Raw genomic sequence first — 17,065 nt, forward strand, 5'->3', positions numbered from 1 at the left:
GGAATACTCTTGTAATGTGAACAGCTCATTTACATAGTGCTCAACCATTAGCGCCCCAAACCCTGAGATAGTTATTGCCTCGCTAGCAGTAAAAGCTTGATTACAGCCCCTGACTGATGACGGTGTAAAGGGCCTGGGTTCCCACAACTTCTACGGGCAAAATATTAATTGTGATTAATTATCGTGTGGCACTATACAAAGACTAGATGATTTACTGTGGCTTCTGGAGGGCGCTTGCTTGGTTTTTCGCCGCAGCCCTCAGAGAACGGGAACTGGACAGCTCCCCGGGTGGCCTTCGGCCCTTCTGGGCTCAGAGCCGCCCAGCTGCGAGCAGTCTCCAGACACGTGAGCCTGGGCCTTCGGGCCCACTCGGCCAAGGGTGGTTCGACCTTGGGCGGAGGGCACTTCCTTCCTTCTTCCGCGCTCTCGGACCCCGGCCCCGTCGGGGCGGGCGGGGCGGGGCTGCTCCGAGGCCCCGCCGCCGGCCCCGCCCCGCTTGCCGGCCGCCGCCGGCTCCCTCCGGCCCGCGGTGCGGTGCGCGCCTGCGCCAGCCCTCGCCTCGGAGCAGCCATGATGGTGGGTGTCCGCGGCGCCGAGTCCCGGGCGCGCGTTGGGGGCGGCGGGCGCGGGGCGGGTGCGGGGGCCGCGCCGGCCTGACACTAATGTCTCCCCTTGTGTCCCCCCCACTCCATCCTTTCCCCGGCGCGGCGGGCCCCGCCGACCTCGCAGGAAGGCCTGGACGACGGCCCCGACTTCCTCTCGGAGGAGGACCGCGGAGTAAGTTCTGCCTCCTTCTGGCTAGCGGGACCCTCCCTCCCTCGCCTTGGTCCAGGGGTGTGGTACGGGAGAGGGGTGTCTCCGGTCGCGCGGCACCCCCTACCCGCCGGCCTCCTTTCGATTTCCTCGCCGCACCGCGCCCCGCCCTCCTGCATCCCTTCCTCCCTTGGGGCCGTTCGGTTCTGATTTCCCGGGGACCCGCGGCTGCTCTCGGCCCCCGCCACGGCTCCGACTCTTCTGTGGACCTCCTTCCCCGGCCGGTCCGGGTGCAGGTGGGGAAGTGGAGGTGGAGGCCGGAGCTGGACACCCGCCGCCACCACGTTGGGGACTATGAAAACCCATTGTCAGACCTTCCTGCCGGCACCTTCAATTTCCCCTTGGGGGGACCTCTCGAACCCGCCCTTGCCCACCCTTCTTTTCCTCTAAAACATTATAGTACGGGGTTGTTCTAAATTACCCTTTTGCACGGGATTTTACAGTTGCCGAATCTAAACTCTTCTCCAGTATCCTACCAGATTTTGTGAAGTGCTGGTAGTCCACAGTACCTTTACTTTTCCTAATGTCCAAAAAAATACATCTTTTGCAGAGATCCCTTGGTGGTGATTTGAGGCAGTGCATTTCAGTTCAGAAAGGGCCTTCAGGGCTATGATTCCTCCCTCCCACGCTCTACCCCCATTTACCTTGGCCGAAGGGTAGTAATCTGTATAGTGCCTTGTACAAGTGAGCACTTGAAAAACATTGATACATGATGATTGCAGCCAGCTCAGCAACGTTCCATGGTTCCTTCACATTTAACAGTTTGCACTTTAGTTTTCCGTTTTGCTTTTACTTATTTATCTTAGACAATGTGAGAGACACGTCTGTTAGTCGATTTTGGGCAGGTGATAAAATATTTTTATAGGATGTTATTCCTGGTTTTTTAAAATAAGAGATAAGGTAGTTAGTATTAACTGATGACCTTTATAAAGTTTTAAAATGGTAAGAAAGATGCAGAAGGTGCTGCATATTTTTATAAACGATGAATTAATAAATTTCTCAGTTTACAGAAAAGCATCATTTAGAATTACTAGTTAGCATGAAAGCATCATGTAGGATTTCTGGTTATTTCTTAAAATTTTAGGTTCTAATGAATTTTAAGACAAAGTGCATGTGTATGAATGTGTATATGTATCTTCTGGGGTAGGGGAATCATAGTAATAGTCATATCTGGGCACTGTGTTAGCACTGTATAAGCATTGTTTCCTTATATCCTCTTACCATCCTTGTGAAGCTTTTAGTATCCCCCATTTACAGATGAGAAATCTGAACCTCAGAGAAACTAAGTGAGTAGTCTGAAGTCACACAGCCAGTGAGTGAGAGAGGTGGACTTTAAACCATGCTGCTGACATCAAAGCCAGCGCACATATTTCTCAAAGTCGTTTTGAAACACTTGCATCAGAATCACCTGGGGTGTTTGAAAAACTAAAGTCAGAAGTTTCTGGGCCCACCCTCTAGTAAGTCAATCTCTTGAGGTAGGGAGGACAGATAAGTACTTCGTTAACTAGCAAGATGATTCCATTGTACACTGAAGTCTGATCATGGCTGCACAAAGTTATCCTGCTATTGCCTCATTTCAGGAACAGAAATTTCAGGCCTGTTTAAATTTCCTTATATTGTGTTTGTCCTGATAGAAATAGAGTGCCATAAATAGATTAGAACTTTTAGGCATTGCACTTTTAGTTTAGATTGCTTGTTCAGCCTTTTAAGAAAGTCTTGATAGAGAGAAAGCATGCAGTACCTATTTGATACAAATTGTAGGGGGGACATCACAGATTCAAAAATAATAGTGCAAGCATTTCATTCAAAGCAGTAAGTAAGCAAAATTAAAGACAGCATTTTTAAATACATTTTTAAGCAGCCTTAAATTTTCATTATGATTTGGAACAGAAGAGAGTCTTACAGCCTTAAGAATATACTGTTTTGTAAGAAACTTAAAAAGCAGACTTTAAGAATACACAATATTGAAAATTATTGGCCACTTTTTGATCTCTTCGGTTACACCTCTGCATAGAAGGGTATTTTTTTCTTTCCCAAAGGAAGGACAGTAACATATTATTTAGTAAACAAATGAGCCCTTTGAACTGGACACATTTTGCTCTGATGTGCTTGTTAAATAGAGCAGTACATGCCAGCATGATGGCGTAATTCTCTTAGCATTTGATTTGAATTCTAAATAATATGTTTATTGTTTTCAGAATTACTTCAGGTGGAGGAAGTGCACCTCTCCTGGACTCCTAGCCTTGCTCCTCCCTCTTATTCCTTATCTTCATTAATGTCATCATTTGTAGTCCTTCATGCAAGAAGCTTCTGAATCATAACCTTCATCCCCATACCAGAACAGTCACTGAGGCCAGATAATTTCACCTCAGAAATGTTGTTAGCCCATCTTTCATTTATATGGCCACAGTTAAGTTCCCTCTATCTCTTGCCTGGACTGTAGCAGTATCTCATTGGTCTGTCTCCAGGCTCTCTACTTTCCAGTCCAGACTGCACATGACTGGTAGTTACCTAACTGAAATGATTAGATCATATGGCACCAATAGTCACAGGGACTTATGGGGACCCAGTTCTTTTTGCAGTAAGGTCCAAACTCCTTATGCTAGCATTGAACACCGTTCATAACGCTTTCTGGCTGACTTCATTTCTCAAGATGCCCCTGCCCCATACACACACACACACACACACACACACACACACACACACACACAATAGGCATATTCTAGTCTACTTGTCATTGCCCAACCACCTCTGCACTTTAATGTCTGCTTTATGCATGCTTCTCAGTGTTGTGGAGTGGGTTTTTTTTTCCCTCACCTTTTTTTTCACATGAAATTTGACTTAACCTTTTAAGACTTGGCCCAGATGTTTGCATTTTCTTTTGTACCTACTCAGCATTTAGCTTGAACATATTCCACATTTATTGATAGTTATTTCTGATAAAAACGTGACATAGATTTCGTTGGCAAAGGATAAGATGAATGTTGGCAGAGGAAGAAGAGAAAGTTCCTGCCCTGGGGCCATGGCAGTGTAGTGAGGAGCTTACCGGTGAAGTGCTGTGGGAGTACGAAGGAGAGTGAAGACATAATGGTAACTACACAACTGATGAAGCGTTTGCTGCATACTAGGGACTTTCCACACATCAACTCAATTCTCAAATCCCTGTGAAGTAACTGCTACTATTATTCCTACTTTGGAAAGGAAAAGTGAGGTTCAGAGAGATTAAATAACTTGCCCTGGTTCATACAGCCGGTATGAGCTGTATTCAAACTCAGGGAGTCTAGCTATAGGTACTGGGCTGTTAACCACTGTGCTGTTGCCTACAGGAGCTAAGCCTTAAATGTTGATTGTGTAGGCTCCCAGGGATGGGGAAGGCTTGCCAGCAGAGAGGATAACATGTAGGTAGGTCATTAGGTTCCACCTGGAGCACTTTTTCTTACTGGAAGCAGGAGTAGATATGGGTAATACAGATAAAGTGCATAATGTGGGAAGTCCTGAGGGATCACCAGCTAGGAAGGACATATGCCCAGATGAAAATAGCATTGTAGATGACTCCGATGTGGAAGGTGGATTGTTTCTTCCTTGCAGAAAGCAGAGAAACCTGTTACCAGGCTTTTGCGGCAGTCCAGATGAGAAATGTTAAAGGTAGAACTAAGGCAGTGGAAGAAGGGATGAAGGAGGGGACATAGCAGAGAGATATTTAGAAGATAGAATGCACAGGGCATAGTGGCTGAATAAATACATGTGCTAGACAGAGGAGAAGGAGATGAGGAATATACGAGAGAATAGCAGAGTTAGAAGGTAGATAATAAGTTTGGTTTTCAGATATGTTGGATTTGAAGTGCCTGTGAAGTGTCTAATCCCTTCCCTGCCAAACTAGAAAGTAAGATCTGAAAGGGTGAAGATTGTGTCCTTTCATTGCTCTATCGCAAGCACATCTGACAGTGGTTGGCACGTTGAAGGCACTCAGTTGTTTAATAAGTAAATACATCCAGGTGGATATGTCTAGTTAGTAACTTGAAATTATGATTGGGAACTTAGAATAAGAGGTGTGAGTTGAAGGTATAAATTTCAGAGTTATTAGTCAAGAATGGCCGAGTTTGCCAACGCTAGATAGTACCCAGCGGGAAACAGCATTCACAGGCCAAGGAGAAGAAATGGACTAACTGATGGGGCTGAGATGAGTGGGGAGAAAATGAAAAGAGTCCCCAGAAGTTGAGAGAGTTTTAAGGACATGGTCAGAATGATCATTGAGGCAAAATACCGAAGAGAGATCAAGAAGACTGCAAAGTATTGGATTTGGAAATTAGGTCCTCACTGTGTGGAGGTGTTGTGAGACCAGGGCTAACTTGACTAGAAGAGCAGTGTACAAGCAGGTTCTAGAGCAAACAGGCAGATTACCTGCTCAGGTAGCCGGAGAGCTCTGCTCTCCATGGGACACCACTCCTTCTGAGAATGCAGAGGAGATGGTGAGTACAGATCTATTTATAGAAAGGCTTATTGATGGGTCTGAGGGAAAACAGCTGCTAATGTTTATTTCTTGGGGATGTGGGAGACAGGGTCACTTGTTGAGCATAGGGTGGAAATGCAATCGAGGGTTGAGATAGTAAAGCTTTGGAGTGGTTGCTCAGGGAATCAGAAGGGGAGCTGAGCAGATCGGCCCTGGACTGTTGAATGGTTTTAAGAGTCTAGTGCAGTTGGGAGAGCAATAATTTGTAGTGGACAAGCACAGACAGTTGTGACTTTAGCCACACTCAGCTCAAAAAAGCAAAGAAAGTTGATGATTGAATTGATCCTACATGTGGGAATTTGCAAGCCAAGTACGGCAAAAGAGCAATGGGAGTTGACAAGACCAGCGAGAAAGGCATTGGAGTGACATCATGCGACTCTAGTAATGTTTTGTTATTCCTAGTATGATGGATGAAAGGGAATCTAGTTTCCGGAAAGTATATGTATAATCAACTGTTGATTTGACTGCTGAGTATACAGAGTATCATAATGGAAATAATTTATTACAGGACTTCCAAAATCATAACTGGTTGTAAATCAACTACTTCAATAAAAATTTTTTTTAAATCATAACTGGACTAGGAGTAAAATAGATTTAAATTTTGGCCCGAGTTAGTGAACTTAACAGAATTTCTGTCTGCCTCATGGGGTTTTTCACTGATTATACTGTAATTCCCTAGAAATAGTTTCTTAGCCCTGTTACGGTTCGCGCCTTTCTTTCAGGGCTGCAGTGAGCCAGAAGAATAGGGCCTGGGGGGCCACTGTGAGGATTAGGCTTTTCTCTAAGTGGGAACCCCTTAGGTTTTGAGCAGAGGAGTGATTTCTAGTTTAGTGGGATGATTCCAGTGGCCCTATAAGGAGTATAGATTGAAGAGGGAAAGAGGCAGAAGCAAGAGACCAGTTGGGAGGCTGTTGAAATAATCAGTTATTTTCCTTCTTCCTTCCTCCTCCATCCATCCATCCATCTCTGTACATGTACTTTTCTGGCAAAAGATTAACAGTTAAGTTTTTAGGAGTGTCATAAGGTTGATACTTTAACATGTAAACACATCAGTGTAGTAAACTAATAGTGAATGTCCTCTTTACTAAGTAATTATATGTGAAGAATTAATCTATCAGCAGTAGGGCAGTGTCTTTAGATTATTTTTCTAAGGATAGTGTGTTTTGCTTAATCATTTTCTCTGCCTGGGCTTTCTCTTGACCATGACACAGGTGTTTAACCTAGTCAGTCTTTGACAAAAGGAAGTATTGGCCCAGATAAGGATTAAACTGGTGAATATAGTCCAGTTAGAATTTCCTCAAACTGACCTCACTACTTGCAGAGTTAATTAAATGTTGATGAATCACAAGTTGTTTGCTTTGACTCTTCCCCTTAACCAAAACTGTCTAAAATTACTGACTTTTCTGTAAACAAAGAAAAAAATCGACCTGGAAAATCTGTGTACATTTTATGTAATTAACACTAAATTTACAGGAATTCCCTGCTGTCCAGTGGTTAGGAACTCCCTGATTCCACTGCAGGGGGCCTGGGTTCCACCCCGGTTGGGGAACTAAGATCCTGCAAGCCGTGCGTCATGACCAAAAGAACAAAAACAAAAAAAACCACACACTAAATTTACAATATGATATTTTATTAAATCTAAGGCACAACTGATTGGAAGACATATTTTCCAGTGCTTTAATATGCTTTAATAAGGCATACAAGAGAGAATTTATCAAAGAGTTAGAAAGTAAGAAGTAGAGGAATAAAAGCAAAGGAGGGAACTTCTGGGGCTGATGGAAATGTTCCATATCTTAATTATGGTGATGATTACAGAGGTGTAACCTACATATTTGTTTAAACTCTTCAAACTATATACTTAAAATCTGCAGTTCATTATATGTAAACTATACCTAAAAAATAAAGTACAAGACCAAAAGTGGTAAATGTATAATACAGTAATATTATTTATTGATAAGTTACAATTTTAAAAACCCAGGTGTTTTACTATCAGACAAAACAAAGCAAAAAAAGGGGAACAGTGTATTTGGTATAAAAGGATAACGAAATGGAAGACAGAGAAATATTTTAATAATTTAAAATAATCTTTAATTGGAAGAAAAAATAACAGCCCTTCATATGTGGAAATCCTGAAAGGTGTGTTTCCAAATTGATGGCGCAACGGTTAAAAAAAAAGAAAATAAACCTGAAAATTAAAATATACGTAGAGATATGAAATCTGGCAGAAATATTTTATATAATCATTGAAAAGAAAATATTAGCAGTTGAGATGAAGTTTTGACAGAATGTAAAGACAAGGACAACCTGGAAAATCTAGGCCAGTGTTCCCAAGTACGGTTTTTAAGGCTCATTCTGAAGATTCTGTTTTGATACGTCTGGGATAGGGCGTGGGATTCTGTATTTTTTAACAAGCATCCAGGTCGAGTCTTATGAGTTGTGTCTGAAAAATCCTAGACTAGGCAGTGAAAACAAGAAATGGAGAATTGCTAAGGTTATTATTCCAAAAACCATATGATAAATTTATGCGTTTCCTGTGGCTGCTATAACGAATTACTGCAAACCTGACGGGTTAACACAACAGAATTTATTCTCTCACAGTTCTGCAGGCCCGAAGTCTGAAATCACTATCACTGAGCTGAGATCAAGGTGTTGGCAGGGCCATGCTCCCTGAGGCTCTAGCGAAGAATTAGTTACTTATCTCTTCCAGCTTTCTCGTGGCTGCCTGCAATCCTTGGCTTGTGGCTTTACCACTCTAATCTCTGCCTCCGTAGTTAAGTTGCCTTCTCTTCTTTTGTCTGTGTCAAATTTCCCTCTGCCTCCTTCTTATAAAGATACATGTAATTGTATTTAGGACCCACCTGGATAATCCAGGATAATCTCCCCATCTTTTTTACCATATAAGGTAACATTCACAGGGATTTGGATATGGATGTCTTTTGGGGAGCTGTAATTCATCCCACCACAATAAACATCTTAAGAGTGGCCTGAATGTGAGTAAAGAGAAATAAGGAAACAGATTTCTTAAATTAGAATTAAGGTAAGGGGTTAGAGAACAGGTAGGAAGGACAGTTTGAAGACATAAGACTAAATAAAAGCAAGAAAACCAAAGAACAAAGTACTCTCTAATGTTTCCAATACTTCAGAAGCAATGAAGATAGTTGGAAAATGAAAAAGAATACTCCTTTGTAATTCAAAACAACCTTTAAGTTCATTTCTTTTATCAGACAGTGGGCTACATGTAGCATTGAGTACAATAGCAATTTTTTAAATATTTTAAAATATTTTTATGTAAGTTTATAGTATTAACTTTTAAAAATATTACTGATTGAAATTTATTTTAATATAAACTTATTAAAGTTATCAATAAAGTTTTCATTAAAGGCCATGCAATTTAAATAGTGATTAATTTCTTCTGTGACTCTTAAGTTAGATTGTATGTAATGGTATTTATTTTTTAAAAACATGTCTAGTCAATATAGAACCAAAAGAGCAAAAATGAAATAGTATGTTACTTTCATTACTAATAAACAACCCTATTTAATGGAAAACTTCACAAAATTCATCTTTTAATAAATCGCAAGATTCCTTAAAGGCTTATTTTTTTCCTATTTATAAAAGTAATACATGCATATTGTGGAAAGTTGGGAGAATAAAAGAATATACAAAGAAGCAAATCCACTGCAACTCACATTTTGTTGTATTTCCTATAAGCCTTTTATGTATGCATTTTTTTAACATCTTTATTAGAGTATAATTGCTTTACAATGGTGTGTTAGTTTCTGCTGTATCACAAAGTGAATCAGCTATACGTATACATATATCCCCATATCCCCTCCCTCTCGCGTCTCCCTCCCACCCCTCTAGGTGGTCACAAAGCATGAGCTGATCTCCCTGTGCTATGCGGCTGCTTCCCACTAGCTATCTATTTTACATTTGGTAGTGCATATAAGTCCATGCCACTCTCTCACTTTGTCCCAGCTTACCCTTCCCCCTCCCCGTGTCCTCAAGTCCAGCCTCTATGTCTGCGTCTTTATTCCTGTCCTGCCCCTAGGTTCTTCAGAACCATTTTTGCATTTTTTTAATATAATTGAGATCATAGAATAAACAATTTTGCTTCCAGCATTTTTTCCATTTACATTGTAATTGAAATTTGAAACACTAATGACTAGGTAAGATTCCAAAGTCAGTCCTGGCTTTTACAACTAGAGTATTTGAAGCAAGCTACTTAGTTACACTTTAAATATTTCATATCTTTGCAGCTGGCTGAGACTTTATCTTTTAGTGTGTTTGCTTCTTTTGTAAATCTCCAAATTACCCAAAGATGTTAGAATGTTTGTTTGTTTAAAGGGGAAGAAAAATGGATGAAATTTAAGAATTATAAGTAGAATTATGATTAGAATTATATGTGGAGAACTTTTCTCATAAATGGGTAAATAGAAATGGGTGTATAGAGTAAAAATTAATTTAGAAGAATTAAAGAGTACTGTAGAGTAAAATTCATATCACAGGAGTTAATTATTGAGTATTATATGTTATCATATTTTTTGCATTTTACATATACATAATACATATATGTAATGTATTTAATTATTATTAATAGTTTTATTGTATATTCCTGAATTAAAATAAGCAATAGAGTTTAAATGATTGGCCAATATTCTTTTTATTATTTTTCTTGTTCTTAAAGGTAGATACCTTTTAGAACACTTGAACTTTTAAAGGACCATCTTCTTGGAAAATAGTTTACTTTTTGGGTGAAACTGTAATAATGTTTAGCACATTGACTCATACAAAGCAAAGTGTAGTTGCAATGGTGTAGAATGAAAATTGGTTAAGATAATAACATACCCAAAGCATCTCCCTCTAGATAGTAGATAGATAGATAGATAGACAGATAGGTACAGATATAGATATATAGAGTAAATGAGCTGGAGTACTTTTTAGATTTCAGATTCTTTAGTTTCGTTTTTGCATTGTCTTATTGTCTGGGAGAAGAATTAAATTGTATAAAAGCCTACAGAATTTTCATTGAGTTATTCTTTTTCTAGCTTAAAGCAATAAATGTAGATCTTCAAAGTGATGCTGCTCTGCAGGTGGACATTTCTGATGCTCTTAGTGAGAGAGATAAAGTAAAATTCACTGTTCACACAAAGGTAAATGGGATTTTGTACTTTTGTTATTTTAGTTATTGTGCTAATGTTACATATGTAATAATATATTGACTAGAATTTTGGTTTTGAACATAATCAGTAATTCTATTTTTGTTTGTAATTCACTGCTGTTGTTTTAACAAAACGTTTTAGGGAAGTGTACTTTTTAAAGATTAACATTTGAGAATTAATCATAGAACTTAGACATAGTACAAATTTAATTTTCTCTAGACTTTAATATCTTTTACCATTCTTGTTATTTTCAATTTTGGTACATTCCTTCAGTTAAATTACTGTTGTTGTTGTTGTTGTTTTTTTTTTGTGGTGCACGGGCCTCTCACTGTTGTGGCCTCTCCTGCTGTGGAGCACAGGCTCCGGACACGCAGGCTCAGTGGCCATGGCTCACGGGCCTAGCCGCTCCGCGGCATGTGGGATCTTCCCGGACCGGGGCATGAACCCGTGTCCCCTGCATCGGCAGGCGGACTCTCAACCACTGCGCCACCAGGGAAGCCCTAAATTACTGTTTTAACAGACTATTTTCTTTTTAGATTTCAGTTCTCAGGCACATTTTCAGATTGTGATCTATTTTTCTTTGTTTGAATAGTTGAGTTTGTTATATTTATAGGATAACTTTGTAATGGTAGAAGTACAATATAATAAGAGGCTGTCAGCTTATTTTCTCAAAGATTCCAGGATAATTTTGTCTGGGTGTCTCAGGGTTTTCATAATAGAGTGTAAAAGCACTGAGAATCTTTCATAAAAGACTAATTTTAAAAAATAAGGTATAAAATGTTAAAAGTGTTTTTAGTGTAACTTCGATTTTTGAGAGAATCTCTTTCTTTGCAGAGTTCATTGCCAAATTTTAAACAAAACGAGTTTTCAGTTGTTCGACAACATGAGGAATTTATCTGGCTTCACGATTCCTTCGTTGAAAATGAAGACTATGCAGGTTACATTGTAAGTGTTGAGGTTCCATTTTAATCCCATTTTCTAGGAGCCTTTTAGATACTTTATTATGTGTTGAAATCTTCTTTTGCACTTCTAGTGAACTGAGGTAGTTTTTTTTAAATTGCCAGCTACAAAATGTAATTGACTACCACTTTTATCCTGAGTTGTCTTGTTTGGGAGTGTGGGGATATGGATACGTTATTCCCCCTCATTTAAACTTAAATTCCTACTGTTTATTAGAATAGAAATGGGCTTGTCCTAGGGAGTAGCTAAGGGGGTATTACAAACCATACTGGTCTTGAACCCTTAGGTAGACAGATACTTAGAGTTGGAGGGCTCCTTAAGAGATTATCGAATATAAATATGCACTGGGTGTTGTGCCTCAGCTGTTGACCACAGTCAGATTTCTGAAGTTTAGTTTCATTTGATTTCCTTGAAATCATCCTGACCTCGCCTGATTCCACCTTTATCCTTGTGGCCCCTGCTTCTCAATCATTTGCTTTTTTTTTCTTTCTACAAATTGAGTTTGGTGGACAACTGGCAGTACTTTTTCTTTTTTTCTTTTTGGTTAATTAACAGTTTATATAAAGGATACAACTTAGGAACAGCCAAATGGAAGAAGAGATGCATAGGATGAGGTATTGGAGTGGGGGGTTGACAGATAACTTTCATGACCTTTCCAGGATGTTGTACCACCTTCCATTTTCCCAGCATGTCGATGTGTTTAGCAGCCTGGAACCTCCTCCTATTTCCGCCTTTTTTTCCCTCATCTTCTTGTGTGATGACATTTTCTTACTACTTTTTTCTCCCATAGACTAAACACTCATCAAAGATCAAGACTATGTCTTATCTATCTTTATATGCCAGTTGTTCAGTATCATGCTTGGCACATAGTAGATGCTGTGTGCGGGCATCAATGAATGTGTGCTGATCTGTATTTGATGCTTCCTTTCCTATTGCTTTTCTTGGTGTAATCCTTTTCTTCAAGTCATTGTTATTTTAACTTTCCGCTACTTAACCTTTTCTTCCTCTTACTTGCTCTGTTTGCTTTCCATCATTTCCCCTTAACAGTTCTTACTTGTAGGCTTTTCCTCCTACGATAAGGTTTTTCTTATATCCTTCCCTTGAATAATATGTCTCTTCTAGATCTTATATTTTTATTTAAGGTAGTGCTTACTTACCCACTTACTGTGGGTGAATAAGATGAGGTTAGTCATTAGTCTGTATCTTGTTCTCTTGTTTTTAAGTCAGTGCTTTCTGCCTCTGGTACACCAATCATACCATTTACATACTTTTGAAAAATAGTATACATATTTGCTACACATTTATTTAGTGTGTACTCAAAGCTTAATGCACATAGACATTCGAGGACTCTAGGTTGCCACATCTAGAATCTGCAGACTAAAGTTCTGGTACTGTTCTAACACCAGAAAATAGTACTCTGCTCTTGTTTCTTCCTTGGTGTAAAGGATCTCAAGGATCTTAATTTCTAGACTTAATCAAATTCTCTAACCTTAATCGGGATATTCCTGGTATCCAGTTCATTCAGGATGACTTTAGCTCTCTCAGACAATAGTCTTTTATGGTGGCAGTAGTACAATTGCTGCAAGAAATTAAAGTCTTTAAAACTAGTGATTTGGGGGACTTCCCTGGCAGCCCAGTGGTTAAGACTCCGTGCTTCCACTGCAGGGGGCATGGGTTTGATCCCTGGTCAGGGAACTAAGATCCCGCATGCCGTGTAGTGCGGTCAAAAAACTAGTGATTTGGTTCCATTACAGATCCCTCCAGCACCACCAAGACCTGATTTTGATGCCTCAAGGGAAAAACTACAGAAACTTGGAGAAGGAGAAGGGTCTATGACAAAGGAAGAATTCACAAAGATGAAACAGGAGCTGGAAGCGTATGTGATTTTTCTTGTTAATTGTGCTTATTTTAGTGCCTTTTTTGTTTTGTTTTTGTTTTTTTGCTTTCTGATATCCCATCCTTTCAATCATTTCACCACATTGACCCTTTCTGGAAGATACAGGTTTAAGCCATACAACCAGTGTTAATGGTCATGATCAGAGCCTACAGGAAAATTATAGAATAATTGTCTGCACTTTAAAATTCTTTAAATTACATTTTTAAATAAACTCTGAAAATTGAAAACAGGGGATCCAAAAGTTTATAAAAAAATAGTAGAAAGGGAAATAATGACTTTTTTAAAGCACAGTGTAAATCTTTTCATTTGTTATTTACAAGGCCTTAGTCACTACTCACCTGGTTCTCTTTTTTTAACAAGTGCATACTACCAAGACTTCTGTATCTCATAGCAGTGTGCACTGAGCAACTCTGAATATATTCTGCTTTCTTTTTCAAAAAGTGTGTGTGTGTGTGTGTGTAATTTTCCCCCTCCTCTTTTCTCTGCCTGTGGCTTCTGGCTGAAGGGAAAAGAATAGGAGCAGAGAGAGAATAGAGAATAGTTTTTTAATGTTTTTTATTAAGTGATTACTAGTTTCATATATACTAGACATATTAAATCCTTGAAAAAAATTGAGATAATTTCTATTTCATTTTTAGCATATTTGCTGAAAATACAGTTTTTCCTCTTTTATTAAACATTCAAAATAATTTTGGATTTGCTGTATATTGTTTTTCTGTATTTTGAGAGTTATACAAGGAAATAACTTTCCTTGCATTATCATCACGTTCATCACTCTTTTTCTGGTCATTTCTCCCCTTTGTGCATTTCCTTTTCTCTTCTTGCACTGAATTTCAGTTTTTAAGCATATTTTCACAGTGCTACTAGACTCCTTCAGATGCTAAACTCTTGACAAGATAAATTAACAAAGTAGGTCTTCTTTGTTAAAGTGTAAGTGACAGATATTTTAAGAATTCTGTCCATACTGAGTGCAAGCAGTAGTCTGATAGCAGACAGATATATAATTCTATAGTTTATAAGGCTGAAAGCTGGAAATTAGCAGAGCACATTAATATTGAAAGAATCAGTGGTTTTCCAGTGGCCCTGATCATGATTCTTTTGTGGTCTGGTTAGGGGTTGGATAACAGAGAACCTTGGGTTTATTCTCCTGCTACCTCCATCCTCTGCATCCTTCTTTTTTGTCTTCACTGAATGACTACCCTCACAGAGATCAAACTTCTCCCAACATTGGTCCTGCTGGTTTGCTGGTATGTAAAACTTATCCTCCTTGCACGTAGTTGAAGCAAGAATATTGGGCCTTTTCCTTGAGTGTTTTTTCGAAACTGACGTGTATTACTATATGATCGCTGTGATTCACTGATGATAGTAAAATATTTTAAACACAATTCTTCAATTGTAATGGCAAAAATTAGTCTCTCCATGGTGTGTTTCTTTCTTGTGTGCTTGGGTCATTAGCTGAAAATAGTTATTAATGTTGAAAATATGATTACTGATACTGAGGTTTGGTTTCTGATTTTTTTTTGTATGAAGGTGTTCAAAAGCAGTAATTATCTAGAAATTGAATTATTAAAGTTGTACAGTATAATTTGTAGTATACTTTCTCTGAAGCTAAAAACAAAAACCCCTATAGTTACCTTTAACATCAACCTGCATAGGAAGAAACGTTCATAAAACCTAAAAATATTAACATTTAAATGTAATAAATACTATTAACTAGCATGAAGTCTTTTCAGAGCTGGGTTTTATATATTGAATATTTCATTAACAGTTCAACTAAAAGCTTTGTTTACATGGATTATATCTTTGTATCTCTAATTTTGCATTTAGAATAATTCAAAGAGTATTTGCTGAAAAAATTGTTGCAGATGTTTTTCTGCAGTATTTTACCTTTAATTTTGTGTATTGTTTCCAGTGAGTATTTGGCAATATTCAAGAAGACCGTTGCAATGCATGAAGTGTTCCTGTGTCGTGTGGCAGCACATCCTATTTTGAGGAAAGATTTAAATTTCCATGTCTTCCTGGAATATAATCAAGATGTGAGTATTGATCAAAGTAGTGATCAAGGTTTATTTTTAAAGCATCATTGGAAAGAGTAGGGAGTTGTTAGAAAAGGCTTAAGGCCTTATAAAAACATTTTATAAAATGTTCTTATTTTTCAAGCAGTTTAAAATGACTCTTTTTCATGGGACCTCCCTCATCAATATATTCTCCAGTGACATTCATGATTCTGCCCAAGGTCTCAGGGCCAACAGGAATTTTGACTGATGCACCAGAATCCAGGACTTCTGGCCTCTAACCAAGCCTTCTGTACCATCCATGGCAGTGGTCCTTGCTGTGCTCTCACCCAAATGCTGGGCCACCTCCAAAACCAGCCTGGTCTCCCTGCCTTGCACTTCCAGGGCGTTCAGGATGGGTGGCAGTCCCTCATCAAATTGGACATCCACCACTACACCAGTGACCAATGACCAATGTGCCCAGTGGTGGCGCCTGCCTTTGGCGAGGGAGATGTTTAAGCGGCATTGTCTCTGGCAGGCTGGAGCGGCTCCCAGTATGAGCTAGGCTTGGGGTAGCGGCGCTGAAGGGCTGAGTCCCTGAAAGGCCCCAGAGGCCGGGGCAACGGCCACACGACCCACAAGACCCAACATAGCAGAGCCCGGGGCGGGGCTGGAATTAAGAGCATTTGACTTTGACACCTCACCTCCCAGTCAAGTGAGAAAAATCCCTGCTGGGTTCCTCATCTCAGAAAAGAGTCTTTTAGATTCAACACAAAATGTGATGCTATTATCGTCTGGAGCAGAATGCCATCCCTAAGTCCCTCACATCTCTAGGTGGAGCTGAGATGCTGGGCAAATTCACAACTCTCACTGCTGTGTTAAGGGCTTAGATCTTGATCAGTCATCTTAAGTTATTAGTTGTAGAACAGTATTTTTATGCTGTTGCATTATATAAATCTGATTTCTTTATTCTGGTGTGTAAATATTATTTGTTGGTATAAATAATTGGTTATATCAGTTTGCTGATTTTACTCATCTGTAAATCCTGAGTCTCTAGAAAAATATATATATATACATAAAACTTACTTGATGCAAAAAAAATGATTCTTTTTCAATGATAATGCAGTTTCAGTAGAACTTGAGTGGATTAATTTTTTAGATGATGGTATATTATGTTGTTACTGGAATATTGATTTTCATCCTGAATTGTGAACTTCTTAAGAAATAGGGTTATTGGGCTACCCTGGTTGCACAGTGATTAAGAATCTGCCTGCCAACGCAGGGGACATGGGTTCGAGCCCTGGTCTGGGAAGATCCCACATGCCGCGGAGCAACTAAGCCCGTGAGCCACAACTACTGAGCCTGCGCTCCAAAGCCCACAAGCCATAACTCCTGAAGCCTGCATGCCACAACTACTGAAGCCCACATGCCACAATGACTGAAGCCCATGCGCCTAGAGCCCGTGCTCCTCAACAAGACAAGCCACCGTAATGAGAAGCCCGCACACTGAAACAAAGAGTAGCCCCCGCTCACTGCAACTAGAGGAAGCCCGCATGGAGCCAAAAATAAATAAATAAATATTAAAAAAAACAAAGAAAAAGAAAAGAAATAGGGCTTCCCTGGTGGCTCAGTGGTTGAGAATCCTCCTGCCAATGCAGGGGACACGGGTTCGAGCCCTGGTCCGGGAAGATCACACATGCTGTGGAGTAACTAAGCCCATGTGCCACAA

At 39.6% G+C, this 17,065-nt stretch overlaps 1 protein-coding gene across 2 annotated transcripts in view; it reads left to right on the forward strand.

The window, feature by feature from the left end:
* The first annotated feature begins 479 nt into the window (after positions 1-479).
* The window catches only part of SNX6 (sorting nexin 6), a 54,734-nt gene continuing 38,148 nt past the window's right edge, over positions 480-17,065 (forward strand). For both annotated transcript variants that reach the window (XM_079914287.1, XM_079914288.1), the window contains exons 1-6: positions 480-576; positions 730-777; positions 10,372-10,476; positions 11,320-11,430; positions 13,200-13,321; positions 15,255-15,378. In XM_079914287.1, coding sequence (XP_079770413.1) covers positions 571-576; positions 730-777; positions 10,372-10,476; positions 11,320-11,430; positions 13,200-13,321; positions 15,255-15,378 — 516 coding nt within the window. In that variant the 5' untranslated portion in view covers positions 480-570. The remainder of the gene's footprint in view (positions 577-729; positions 778-10,371; positions 10,477-11,319; positions 11,431-13,199; positions 13,322-15,254; positions 15,379-17,065) is intronic.

The sequence above is a fragment of the Stenella coeruleoalba genome, assembly GCF_951394435.1.
Source record: "Stenella coeruleoalba genome assembly, chromosome: 2".
NCBI classification, from domain to species: domain Eukaryota; kingdom Metazoa; phylum Chordata; class Mammalia; order Artiodactyla; family Delphinidae; genus Stenella; species Stenella coeruleoalba.